Here is a 14,231-nt window from a genome sequence, read left to right as displayed (position 1 = left end):
GGTCGCAACAGACAGCAAAAGTTCCGTAAAATCAATATCTGATTGACAGGCCATACTTCATCAAAACTGTAGGGCCCATTATTTCTAATTCCGAACGCCTGCGAAAGAAATGCTTCCACATGTTCTTTTCTAATCCCATTACCTACTCCTACACCAAATTTGGTGCAATTATCTCTGAGTGACATCGTGCCCTTCCCTTATTAGTAGGTGATACGCAGTCTAGGAGCAATACCGGACGGTTGGCAACCCTAACGGTACATACTTTTGTCTCACTTCATCAATCTCACTTACCGTGATCTAGGTCGGCTTATAACGTAATTATATGCGTGCAATTTTATAAATTATTAATTTATGTCTGAAGCATTGTCATTCGTGGACTACTTAATACAATATAATTCCTTAATATTGCGGCTCCAACTGAAAATTATATGAATATTACAGTGGTGCCCCCCCTTATGTCCATGACGCACCCCCCCAATTGTCTACCCGTAGGTGTTCTTCCATGAAAAAAATCTTCTTTTCGATTAATTTTTACACTCCCTCAAACATATTTATACAGATTTTTAACCCCCCCAAATATTTCAATGACGCACTTTGCGTCATAGACCCCCCTTGTGGGCACCCCTGAATATTATAATTATAAGAACAGAAATAAAAGTGCTCGTTGGAGAAAAGCCAACAATTAGAAATCTGACTTTGAATTTAAATAAAATCTTCAAGCTCAGCTCATGATTGTGTCATACATTAAAACAGGGAAGCTATTTTGATTAAGTTGAAAAATGTTGGAGCTTATAATATTTCCACGTATATCGTCGTCATATCGTAGAAGATATTACAATATTAACAACGCGAATTGTAGACTAAAAATAAATTCCGTGCTAAGTGCCAAAAACAGAAAAGTTCTGTTTAATGTCAATATGGTCTATATGCCTAACACTGCTCAGTTAAAATCAGGATATCTAGTATTCGCTGTGAAAGTACTTCAAATAATCGCCAGAAGAATGCGCGTGGGCCTATGTGGCACCAGTTCTGAAGTATAAAGGTAACCAAGGAACTTCCATCACATTTTCGCCACCACCTTCCAACATCGATATGTCACCTAAAACGTACCTGGAAGATCAAAAATAGTCCCCATTAACATCGATGACCTTCTGCCAACGTTCTGGAAAGACATGGATACCGTTGCGGTAGAAATTGGTGGGTCGTGAAGTGAAGAAGGTATAGAGTGAAGTTTGCACCTTTACTAGGAAACTGAACTGGCGTTCTCTAAGGTGATTGTCCAAGGAATAGAACAGGTGATAACCGGACGGTGTAATGTCCAGGAAGTATGACGGATGCAATAATATTTCTTATCCAGGGCGTAGATTGGTGTCCCGGGTCATCCTAGCCATGTGGGGCTTAGCGTTGCCTGTAACAGGAGGACCCTTTGCGATTCAGAAATGCTGGCTCCAGAGTTTTGAGCTTTTCTTGAACACGGCTCAACTGCTTATAGTACATAGTTGCATTGATGCTCTGACCAACTGGTAGCGCAGTTCCCGATGCACGATGCCGCGAGCAGTCCACCAAACACACAGGAGGACCTTCTTCTGGCGCAGTACTGATTTCAGCTGTTTTGAAACCGATTCATGTGATGCTAACTAAAGATGATGGCGCTGTACAGGTCCCTCTTCTTATCACATGTACACATCCTATCCAGAAATTGCTTCTTGTTCAGAAGAGACAGCAAAGAAACGCAGGTGTCTGCTTACTTTGCTTCTGGGCCGGAGTCAAATCATGTGGAACTTATCGACCCAACTTCTAGTGCTTCCCAAGTTGATGGAGGTGCTACCGAATAGTTTCTTCACTCATACTGAATTGTAATCTCAGTTCCTCACATGTCTGGCCAATGTTCGCCTCAATTGCTGCCTGAATATCTTCATTTTGTACATATGTTGGTCTTCCGGCACGTAGTACGTCTTGGAGTGTTTCATCACCGTTCTTAAACTAATTCAACCACCGCTGCACTGTCCGCGTAGTCATGACACACTCACCAAAGGCCTGTCATATCTTTCGCCCCACTGCAGCGGCGTTTGATCCCAATTTGAACTCGTACAGCATACATTCCCTTATGACGCTCTGTGGAGGTCCCATGTTTACTCTGTCTTTACGCAAGTTCACGGTGTAACTGCACTGGCACAACCACAGGTAGTATGTTGGATATACCCACACTATCATCTGACCTTCGCCTTATCTCCATTCACACTCAACTCACGGTGTGAGGACCAACAGAATACAGACCTCCACAAAAAGCGGCAAAACTTTCTTGGTTATCTTTATAAAATCTGGGCTTTTTACTCAACATTTTCATTTTGACACTTAGCAAGGATTTTATAACACTGTTCAACAAATTTTGATCGAAAGTATGTAAATTCTTTGAAATTGCGATTTTTACATTCATTTAAGCATAATATGAAAGGAAATGATAGTAGATGAATTTTCTTAGCTCAGGTTGTGAAAAAAAACGCCCTTGTACAACAGTAGCTGTATATATACAAATGTATTATTATTTATAGAACTTTTAAGCACCTACATTTCACTTTTTTTATCTATTTCACTGTGATGTGATAAGCTGGGGAGTTAAGAAGTACCCTAACCTATAGCTTTCTATACCCTTGTACTTCCTTTTTCAAAATTGCGCAAATACCAGTTTCACATCGATACAGAAAATAAAGTAACCGTGGTCAAGTTAAACATCAACAATTTCGTAATAAAAATCAGTATTAACATCAAAACATGAAAAATATGTACAAATACCTTTTTGTGCAAGAACTACACTGCATTGTAGACAAAAGTTTCAAGTGATCCTTTGTACAGGATTATGTTTATTTTATTTTGAGCGTCTTCGCTTGGCTTGCCTTTTGTAGGTTACATCCGGAGCATCCCTTGCAATAGTCCAACAATAGACGGCCAATATGTTAGAATTCCACTTTCCCTAATATCTCTTCTCCATGGCTGCAATATCTTGATGGAAAAGCTCACCATGTTCGTCACTTACTGCTCCACAATCTTCGGGAAAGAAGTCTAGATGTGAATGAAGAAAGTGGAGTTTCAGAGACATATTGCAACCAAGATTTTCGGAGCACAATAACAACTTTGCTACAAGTTGTTTGTAATTTGTTGCTCGGTGTCTTCCCAAGAACTGTGAACAAACACTCTTCAAGCTTTCCCACGCAGCTTTCTCCTCGCCTTGGAGAATTTCGTCGAACTTGTGATCTTTGAATAGTTGCCTAATCTGTGGCCCTATGAAAACACTCTCTTTAACTTTGGCATCACTTAATCGAGGGAATTGTCCTCTTAGGTACTTATAGGCCTCATCCTCTTGGTTCATGCTCTTAACAAAACTTTTCATAAGACCTAATTTAATATGTAGAGGGGGAAGCAAAATTCGGTTACGATCTACCAGTGGTTCATGCTGCACATTTTTCACTCCCGGCTGAAGAGTTTCTCTGGTACTCCAATCACTTTTGCGGTATGAGATCCACGATTTCTACTGTCTCATTCACATATAAAGCAACAATACTTTGTATACCCTAACTGCATACCTAGCAACAGTGCTATTACTTTAAGGTCGCCACAAATGAGCCACTGAAAATCGTAATATTTAATGGCGTGAAGTAAACGTTTCAAGTTTTCATAAGATTCCTTCATATGAACTGCGTAACCTACAGGAATTGAAGGAAGTTCATTTCCAATATGTAAAAGCACTGCCTTTAAACACACCTTGGACGAATCTATAAAGAGCCTCCACTCCGTAGGTTCGTAATTAATTTTAAGTGCCCTCATGAGACCATTTACATCTGTACATGCCACAAGTGTGTCTTCCATAGTAAAAAATGAAGTGAACATCTTCTCACTATTCCTATACACTGAAATATTTACTTTTTCTGCAATAAATGCCATTGCTTTAAGCGTGACGCTAAAATTTCGGCTTTGCTTTTCGAGAGGTCCAAGTCTCTGATTAGATCACTTAGTTCCTCTTGAGTAAGTCTATGTGGTTCACATGGAGGTTCTTCTACAACAAACTTAGGGTCCTTCGAAGTACTTGATTCAGGAGCTTCAACTTCTTGATCATCATCAGAAAAATGATCGTATTCTTTAGGTGGGTCAGGAACAGGTCTCCATGTGGAACAGGGCGATTGCAAAAGGAATGTTAGGATAGATCAAGGCCCGCTTCTTCTTCGTGGAAATTCCCTTCTTACGGAAGGAACCATACAAAAATAACAGTCTCTGATGTGGTCGCTTGGCTCCCTCCAAATCATGGGCACTGCAAAAGGCATTGAACGCCCCTTCCCATTAATCCAATTTCTTAGATTGCTGGCACAAGTGTTACACACAATGTGGGGTGCCCAAGATTTATCTTGGTCTCCAATTTTACAACCAAAGTAATATTGATAGGCTTTTCTTATTAGTGGTGTTATAGTCTGCTTTTGTGAGGAAAATGTCACTTCCCCACACACGTAGCAGAAGCTATCCGCATTGTTTACACAATTTCGCGGCATTTTTGTTTATTGAAATCCTCAAAATGTCACTTGAAATAGTTCCGACAACTATTTAAAAATATACATTCGAAATACCAGTATTTTGCGTACTTGTAGTTGTATTTTTATGTCCTGCACTACACATAGGTCACACCCAAAACGCTGATAACTGCACTAAACCTGTCTTTTCTAACAATAGCAGAACACTACTGAGATAAGGAACACAATGAAACCAAGCGTTCATATAGTTTCTCCAGTGTTGCCGGATCAGTGTAACATTTTACCTCAAACGAAGCGAATATATTTATTTTTAAAGCGTTATTATTAGACATGTAAAATGAAAAGTAGAACTAATATTCGAAAATAATTTTCAAATTCGTGTTCAGCACCACAAAATCAATAAGAATTAGCTGATTTTGTTCAATTTACATTTTCGTTGTTGAAAGTGTAATCAGTCTACCAGTGTTTCTTAAAGGATAATGAATGGTTACATAAAGGAAAGGTGATGCGTATATGTAGTTAATTTTTTAGACAGTATATCAATAAAATGGCATATTTTTCCATATTCTGAATTTTTGATTTACTTGTCTTCTTATTTTTTCTTTCTTAATACTATTCCTCTCTTTCCTTATGATACAACCAAGGACGCCGATCCAGGGGGGCGAGGGGGCCCGGGGACCCCAAAGCTCATGTTGGCCCCTATTGTATTTATGAGTATATAATATTGGGCATAATTTGAGCGCAATTTGTCTTAAAATCTTCTTATATATACGTTCTGCATCTGAATGGGCTCCTACCCAAATTTACAGAGAAAAAGGCGCCCTTGGATGCAACGCTTGTTGCATAACCAATGAGTGGAGCTATGCAATACAGAACACAAGCAAGGTATATACTCTTCTGTATGTTTGTTTTGTGCAATAAACTTGTAGGGTCTATCTGTTGCTTTTTCTCAAATTATAATTTTGCAAAAATAATAAACAATAAAATAAAACTATGTTTTGTCTTCTGAATTTCAGTGGAGACGTTCCCAACTGTGATGCAGCTAGAAATGTCGTTTTACAGACACATGAAGAACTACATCATAATGACGTATTTCCCCAGTGGACTGATGGTGTTTATTTCCTGGGGGAGCTTTCTGGTGCCTCCAGACATTGTTCCTGGAAGAATGGTGTTGATGGTTACTACCCTTCTCACCCTGGTCACCATGTTCAACTCACTCAAGTAAGGAATAAAATCCAACTACCAAGGCTTTATATATATACGAACATAATTTCAGGTATAACTGAACGCTAATTTACACTGGAATATCTAACAAATTTAAGAGATGATAACCTAAGATAATAATAATAATAATAATAATAATAATAATAATAATAATAATAATAATAATAATAATAATAATAATAATAGTAATAAGTAACAACATATAAATAATAACAAGAAACATTGGCAATAGCCGACTAGAATTGATCCATTAAAATGACATCGTAGTGCAGAGTTATATGCAGCTTCAGAATTTAATAAATCTAAGGATGTATGTGACATTTCGTTGTATAACTTAGAAAGTCTGTATAACTTAGAAACAGAGTGTTGGACTATTGAAAACTTAGGTTGTATTATAATTGAAAAAGATGTGTGTTACGTGTTTGTTTGAATGTAATTCGGAAATACAATTCTGGGAGTGTCGTTTAGGACCTGAGTTGGCCATGTGTGAGTTTGTACAGATATTTGAAATGATTAATTGTATGACGAGTGGCAGGTAGTTGAGTATTTAGTGCTCGTAAATGTTCGTGCTCTGTCATTGCACGTGTGCAAGGTACTCTGAAACGTACTATTGCCAGGAAGAAGTTTAGAACTGCGTTTAGCCGGGATAGGTTTTGTAGAAGCTGCCATTGTCTAGATAGGTGAACAATATTCCAATTTAGGAGATATAAATAACTAATAGAAGTGCCCGTTCTTTGGACCGGGAGAATAATGTTTATGAAAAATCATAGAGCCAAGAACTGCGTTAGATATATAGCGACGATTTTCAGGCAAGATGACATGACTGTTCATCGAATGGGAACACGAAAGTTAATACAGAGGAATTCAAATATCTTGAAGATATGCATCCTTCACCACAGGAGAAACAGTTGGGTTGCTTATCTCACAGGGTATATGGTACACTACAAAATTTTAACATAAATTTAACCCCCAATTAACCCCCCAGTCTAAAATTTAAATAAACGGTTTCGTACGTCATTAGATGGCAGTAGTTGGTAGTAGTTGGCTCCTTTCTATTCGCAAATATGATCACGGACATGAACACATACTCACATACTATCGTTTATATCATTGGCTGGCGAGAATTAAAGGGAAGATAGCAGATGTCATTTTTGCGGTTATGTGGCTAACTTGCATACTTTTTATACCGATGACATCTCTTCGATTCGCGGTGAAGGCAACATGTCTGAGATAAAAGCCAGCGTAGTTGATTGGATTATATTTTAAAAAGGAGTCCTGTCTCATTTAGTCTCGGTTCTGCAAAGGTAGTTAACCTGCAATACATCAATCAATTCAGGATCCGAGAGCTACATATTATACGTATTTGTTAGCATTCTAGTTACTTGTCATGTTTACGAATTTTCTATTATTTATTTATTTAACGCGTTAAAACTTTCATTTTTGGTCTACTTTTGATCAACTAAACAAACAAGAACCTTGTTGAAGGATCCCGCAGTAAAAATTAAAACGATTAATAATTCCACAATATTTTTATATTATATGAACACCCATTTTATCAGTGCTGTTAGTATGTTTTCCTACGCGTTTTAGCTCAAAAGAAGGTAAAAGGTTTAAGTGTGCGTTACTGAGATAATCTCCTCTACGGCACTGCTTCCATGTTGCTCTGTCTGGGTGTAATTTGTTTGTTGATTGCTGAGAGCTAAAAGATTGTGAAGTCAGAGTAATTATTCTTAAATAACTCTTACATGTAATACTTTACATTCTTATATCTCTGTATTTATATTCAATTTATATTAACATATGATCTTATGTAATGTTTTGCTTTAATTATGTAGGCAATCTCTACCAAAGTCATCCAATATCAAGCCAATTGAGCTGTGGATTCTGGTGTGCATTGGTTATGTGACTGCAGCCCTGCTAGAGTATGGAATAGTCCTGTTTGCCTTCAGAAAACGAGGTCAATGGGGGAAAAAGAATGCTCCACAACTCAACAGCCAAGTGAAGGAATTGAATGCCAAAATGATTTGCGTGGCTGAACACATGGCAAGGGTAAGAAAGAACACATTGTGTACTATTAGGTCGGGTGCATATTGACCAGTGGAAAGCCAGACATGCCGAAGCTGAAGGAGGCAGGAGACGCCTGAGTGCATTGACATAACATTGGAGAGGCCTTTGTCTAGCAGTGCTCAATTGAATATGCAGTACGAGGGTTTGCTGTTTTACTCACAGTGCTGAATCTCGGCTTGCCTGTCCTGTCCTCTCATGTGGTTCGGATTCCACGTTAATCAGTAGGTCCACGTCTCATATAGCCTCGCTGCTGAAAGGGACGCTAAACTAAAAATCAACTCAACTCAACTGTCCTGTCCTCAGTTAATATGCGGCCGGCTTTAGTGTACTGCACATTAGAAGTGATCAAAATGTTGATTTGTGTGAGTTATGAAGATTTTAGAGTCTCTTCCTTAAACGATTCCAATTACAACCAACAGGTGTAAATTTCAAACCACAATAGAAACGTAACCCATGTAAACGAAAATCGTATTTTTTCTTTTACAGAAGTCGCCCAAACACTTCACAAATTGAGATTAAGGATGATTAAAACCCCTACCAATTAGTCTTATTGTCAAAGTCAATCAACTCACATGGGGACGAAATGGCTCAGTGGAAGAGCGTTCACATCTATTGCTTGCGGTTCTTGGTTCGATCCCGAGCTCGCGCTAAGTTAACTTTGTGGTGGACAAACACCGTGTGTATGGGTTTCTTCAGGGTTCTCCCGTTTCCTTCCACTTTATTCATTCTACCATTTCATTCATTTCAGATCATCACCATCTCCTTTAGTCTAGCCGGCATAAGCGTGGGACGTATTCGATTTTTCAATCAACTCACACGTCCATGTTTCATAAAAATCTGATAACGTTAAAATAAGTTACCATTAAGCTTTTCTTTTTTTTTTTTTTTTTTACACAAGATGGCAGTGAAGCAAGTCCAGACAACTTTCACGACATCTTTTCGAGATAAGACAGCATCGACTCTTGTCCCGTAAGTGAACGACCCCATTTTGCCCTGACTGAATTGGACCTCGAAAGCAATATTCTTTGTTATGAACTTCAAAGATAGCATATCACATGTGCTATGAAAATTGTACTATAAGTTTTAGAAACATTATCGTTAAACTCGTTTCGAAAGGTCTAACTTGAAGCTCAAGCAGTGAGGCTAATTATCAAGTCTCAAAGGAAATATATGTTAGGTTTTCGTAAAAATTGGAGGAACTTATAGCTTAACTTTCTTAAAAGACATGATTGGAGTAAAGTTATCCCTTTGTTCACCAATTATTTGTAACCTAACATTAAACTGTAGACATGACAAGGAAAGCTCCAAGAAAATTAAGGCGATTTTCAATGAAAATCGAATAATTTCACGAAATCTATATTATGAAATTGAAAATGACCATGTTTGTGACTCCTAATTCTTAAACCACTCAACCGATCTCGATCAAATTTTCAACATAGATTAGGTTCGGACCTGAGATTGTTTTTGTCACTTCACTTTAACGATGCACCTTAGGGGAGGAAAAGGGAGGAGATATATAAAAATGATCATTATCAGTGTCGAATCCATAGTTTCCGGGATTACTGAAACAAACTGTGACACTTCCGATGTCATGCCCCGCAACATGGGGATGGGGATATATAAAAAAAATAATCGAAAATGACCTATGTTAGTGTGGAATCCATAGCTTTCGGGGGTCGCTGAAACGAACAGTGATACTTCTGGTCCCGTTTAAATCCATACCGTTAAAAACAAAAATAGCATATTTCACGGGTACCAAACACATGATATAAGGGTTTGTGCAATTAGAATGTTTATTTTAAGCCAGGGAAGCTGGTAATCGATCCTCATTTTGAACACATTTCTACCATTGTATAACCCACACATCAAAACCATATTGAAAAAATTTAGCGGTTTACTTCATGACTCGTGATTTTAAAGCTGTTTTAACTTCATCTAAGTCATTGACATTATGACTTTGTGATATCCCTGTTCGCAATTGTTAGGAAGTATTCCTTGTGCAAAGCCGTACAAGACGTTCAATGCATCAGCAACATTATAAAGTGCAATGCGTATGTCTCTTCGAATGAATTCATCAGCACATTCTTATTTTGCATTTGTGACTGATGTTGTTGGCCAGCGACTTCTCGGTTTACCTGCAATTTCTGTTTCTCAGTTTCTAAACTTCTTCACCCAACGTCGCATATTGCTGGAGTCCATGACAGTTTTCAAGCGATTATCGATTTCCTTAGGTGGACAACCTTCTTTTGCAAGAAGTTCAATAACGACTCTTTGTTTTTTTTTTTTTTTTCTTTCTTTCTTCAGATCCATGGTTATAATCAGGACCGGATTAACCCGTCTGGAGGCCCGGAACTAGAAAAAAATATGTGGTTGGCTTTGCCTAATGCTTTTCTGTGAAAGTACAATAGGAAAGTTAGGGAAAATATTTCATATTTTTGGTGTCATATTTTATTTTATGATGAAGATTGTACCTTTATGGTTCTTTTTTTTTTAAAAAAAAAAAAAAGGTAGTTGATATTTTGATCATAGTAGAGGCCCTTTCCAGCTGGAGCCCTGGGGTTAACTCCCCTAAGTCCCCCTTTAATCCAACCCTGGTTATAATCTGTCAATCTGATATATTAGTAGAGTAACGCTACCTCTATGATATCATGCATAACTTTACATAGTTCAGTAGCTGTAACAGGAACAAAATTATAGTGAGAAAGGCATTACTTTTTGATATACCCTAGTATATATGCTACAACTTACAAGTTGAAGCTTCTTTTTTTTCTTTCTCGGCTTGAAATTCAAGCAATGGAGATGATGGGTAGCTATGAGGAAAATACGTGCTATATTGCATTAAAATTTACGTGAGAAATTGTTTTCTTAGCATTACTATGCTCACGAGGTGAGATTTGAGTTGTTCTGTCTCGGAGAAAATGTCGTGAAAGTGTTGTTTCGTCTTGAAAACCATAATTTTGTATGCAATGTATGTTTATTTTATAAGAGTTGCGTCTCGTCTCATCTTGTCCCGAAAATTGTCTCGTCTCGTCTCGTGAGCTGAGCTCCTTCGTGGCTAAGCAGTTTGCGTACGCACCTTTGTCGCGGAAGACCCGGGTTCGATTCCCGGCGGGAGCTCATGTGGTTCGGATTCCACGTTAATCAGTAGGTCCACGTCTCATATAGCCTCTCTGCTGAACGGGACGTAAAACTCAAAATCAATCAATCAATCGTCTCGTGAGCAATACTATGCAGAAACTACCAAATAGGAGATACACGGTGATTCAGTTGCAGAGCGGTCACTTCTCGTGGCGGAGATCCCTAGTTCGATACCAAAGAGTCACTGTGGAGGCGGAGAACATCATGTTCGTAGGTTTTCTCAGGGTTCTCCCGTTTCCTTCCGCATTCTCATTCAGTTTCATTGCTGTCTTCTTTAGCCTACAAGCACAAGTGTGAGGTAAAACTTCCCCTTGTATTTTTCCCAGTATTAATTTTCCCCACTTTTACCTGCTTATGTCGATAGATTTCAATCTAAGATACGGGGTTAATTCCTACTCTGCAACAAAACAAATAGCAAGTTCGATTAAAATTGGTTAGACTCCAAACGTGACAATTTTGTTTACAAATCACGTTAAGTGACACGGTAGAAATGCGCTTATGGTGTCTTGAATTGTTAGAAATGAAGTTTTTTCTTTCTAGTTTTATTTACATATACTTCTGGACATTATTGGCATCTATGGCCTTAAGCTCGTCACATATGAGGGATGAGGTCCCTCAGTGAGCACACTACCCGGGGAGGGGAGAAAGGAGAAAAGGAATTATGTACCATGCCAGCATTTGACTGGTGTCAATGAGGAAAATTCAGGACCAATGGCCTAGAAAAGCTTTTACACCTTTTCAACCAAGTACCCCCACCGGAAATCAAACTCGCTTATTCTTACAGCAATGATGTAATCCTGCTAAACTATGGCCACTATCAGAGTGGCCCGAATATAAACAAAGTGCAATTGAATTCCACTGTTATTTCCATTGAAAAATAGGCAGCTGTACAGATGAACTGTATATCTGGCAACACTTACTGAAGTGAAACCAGTGTTGCCAATTTGGGAAGAAAGTCGCTAAATCTAGAGGATTCGACTTCTAGAATAGCAACAAGAAAGTAAAAACTGGGGGCAGACAGAAACCAGACTCTGATAGATATATCATGAGTTTACTACAAATTTTCAAAAATATATAAATAATAGCTTAAATTATTTTTGTCACTCAAAAAACTGGGGGCCTAGGCCTCCCCGGACCCGGTCTAGATCTGCCACATTATATAATGTCTGAAATCTTCAGAATCCCACTTTGTTTTCTGATAGGCTACGTCTTGTCCTCTAACAGAGAAAAGTTTTAACTTTTAATGTCATTTAGTCTGCAGAGCTTCTGTTGAGATGAACAAATAATACAGCATTGCCGACTACCTATTGACTTATCGGTGATGTGTGCAAGTTTTTTTTTTTCTTTATAAACTTTAACTTTTATTTCATTGAAGTGAAATTGACCATATTGACCATAAAGTACAATATATATATTGTACTAAAACGAGATTGTTGTCAAGGTACTGTGTTCTGATATATATATATATATATATATATATATATATATATATATATATATATATATATATATATATATATATATACGGAACGTTGGGAATAATTTTTAGCGATTTTTCACTCCAACTTGGAGTCAATTCATCATCCATTTAGTGACATTTTGTGTCAATGTTTTGACACCATTGAAACACCAGTAATTAGTGACGAGATTTCATAGTGACGTAACAGACGAGAGTTGTAATTTCTCGTTACTTTACCTCCTCCCAATAACGTAGGAAGATTATACTTTTGTACTATTTCCATTTTCGATCTTAAGAGGCCCCACCACAGCGAAATTAAAAGACCGCTAATTTTACAGTAAGTATGTGATATCTTCAAATAGATAAAAACAAAATCGAAAAATGGAATAAAAGCTTGCTAGACAATATTATTTTACATGAGATACCGTTATCATGCCTCACTTATCTGCTTTCGATTCCCAGCCATTTAGAAAATCGGCATTTATTTTCGCGTTTCTAAATGGCCGCAAACGGAAAGCTACTAGGTGACTCGTGAAAACGGTACCTCATGCAAAATAATATTGTCTAGGGCGATCTTGTTCCACATTATGATTATCTTTTGTCTATTCGATGATATCACATAATTACTGTAAAATTAGCGGTATTTTAATTTCGCAGTGAAAAGGCCTCTTAATGTTCAGGAATACATGAAAATTGTATTTACTGGCTTTTATTATGGATTTTAAAATGAAATCTATTTTCCTTGCGTGCATTCCTTCTAAGTGATCAAACAAATACTAAACGACCACCTGCGTTTATTATGATTGGGATGACCCTATAACAGTAAACAGAGTTTAGTAGCACATAACATTTATTTGTCTTTTGTATTATAGGTTCAACCAATGATGCCTTTGGTGGAAAATGGAAAGCAATCCCAACCACCACGAGCCAGAAAGATCAGAATCAACTGCCTGAAATGCTTCGTCTTTGAGAGAAGCCGTGAAGGAGTTTTGGATCTGGTCTCTCTTATCATCTTACCAGTCAGCTTTGTGATCTTCAACATCATCTACTGGATCACCAACATGAAGGAAAGGGAACATGACATCATGGAACAACCTTCATTTCAGCTCTAAACAAATTGTCCATCTAAAGAATAAGTCCAAGCCAAAACCTACATACGCAAAGCGATTTACACCAAAATGTATTGTTCTTCCTAGCAACTTCGTGTAGTATTTCGTGTGTTCTAAAATCAGGATTCTTAGGGGAAAAAAATGTGAAGTACAGTAAAATCTATCTTTCAGTGGCCGACATTGTAAATTGCAACGTTTAGCATTGATGTCTGTAAAGCAAATACTTGACAGCAACTCAAACTTTTTGAATGACAGATATGACTGTTTAATATATCATTTGATGCATAATTTATCCTTAATAAACTATTTGATATAATTACAATTTATCTATGTAATTTCTATTCAAAATGGCAGAGAAAAATGTTTCATAAATTGCAATATACTGTACAGTCTGAATCCAATTTCAATATTTCCCGATAGAATTAAAATAGAACAAAATTCCAAAAATTGTATTGCATTAATTTAAAGGAGTGTTCTTTTCGCCTAATAAAAATTGGACTGGGAACAACTGGGAAGTTTCAAACAACAACGGATTCAAATAATATGTTAGAAGCCTTTTGTTAGGACTACAATATTTCGTCCACATGTGGCCTCTATCCAAAACAAAGAAGCAAAATTCAAAAATTTTTACCAACAAATAAACCATTTTAGACACAAACCGGAGACATCGCAATTGTGCCATGAATTTTTTTTTTTTTTTTAGGGGGGAGATGTTTA

At 37.5% G+C, this 14,231-nt stretch overlaps 1 protein-coding gene across 1 annotated transcript in view; it reads left to right on the top strand.

The window, feature by feature from the left end:
- LOC145681374 (glycine receptor subunit alphaZ1-like) overlaps positions 1-13,892 on the top strand; it is a 51,103-nt gene extending 37,211 nt beyond the window's left edge. Inside the window, exons 8-10 of the mRNA XM_081753026.1 lie at positions 5,534-5,738; positions 7,577-7,790; positions 13,278-13,892. Coding sequence (XP_081609152.1) covers positions 5,534-5,738; positions 7,577-7,790; positions 13,278-13,517 — 659 coding nt within the window. The 3' untranslated portion in view covers positions 13,518-13,892. The remainder of the gene's footprint in view (positions 1-5,533; positions 5,739-7,576; positions 7,791-13,277) is intronic.
- Positions 13,893-14,231: the final 339 nt, after the last annotated feature.

The sequence above is a fragment of the Thermobia domestica genome, chromosome 3, assembly GCF_964235325.1.
Source record: "Thermobia domestica chromosome 3, izTheDome1.hap1.1, whole genome shotgun sequence".
Lineage (NCBI taxonomy): Eukaryota > Metazoa > Arthropoda > Insecta > Zygentoma > Lepismatidae > Thermobia > Thermobia domestica.
The sequence above is the reverse complement of the archived record's forward strand: the minus strand, read 5'-3'. Positions and strand labels throughout refer to the sequence as shown.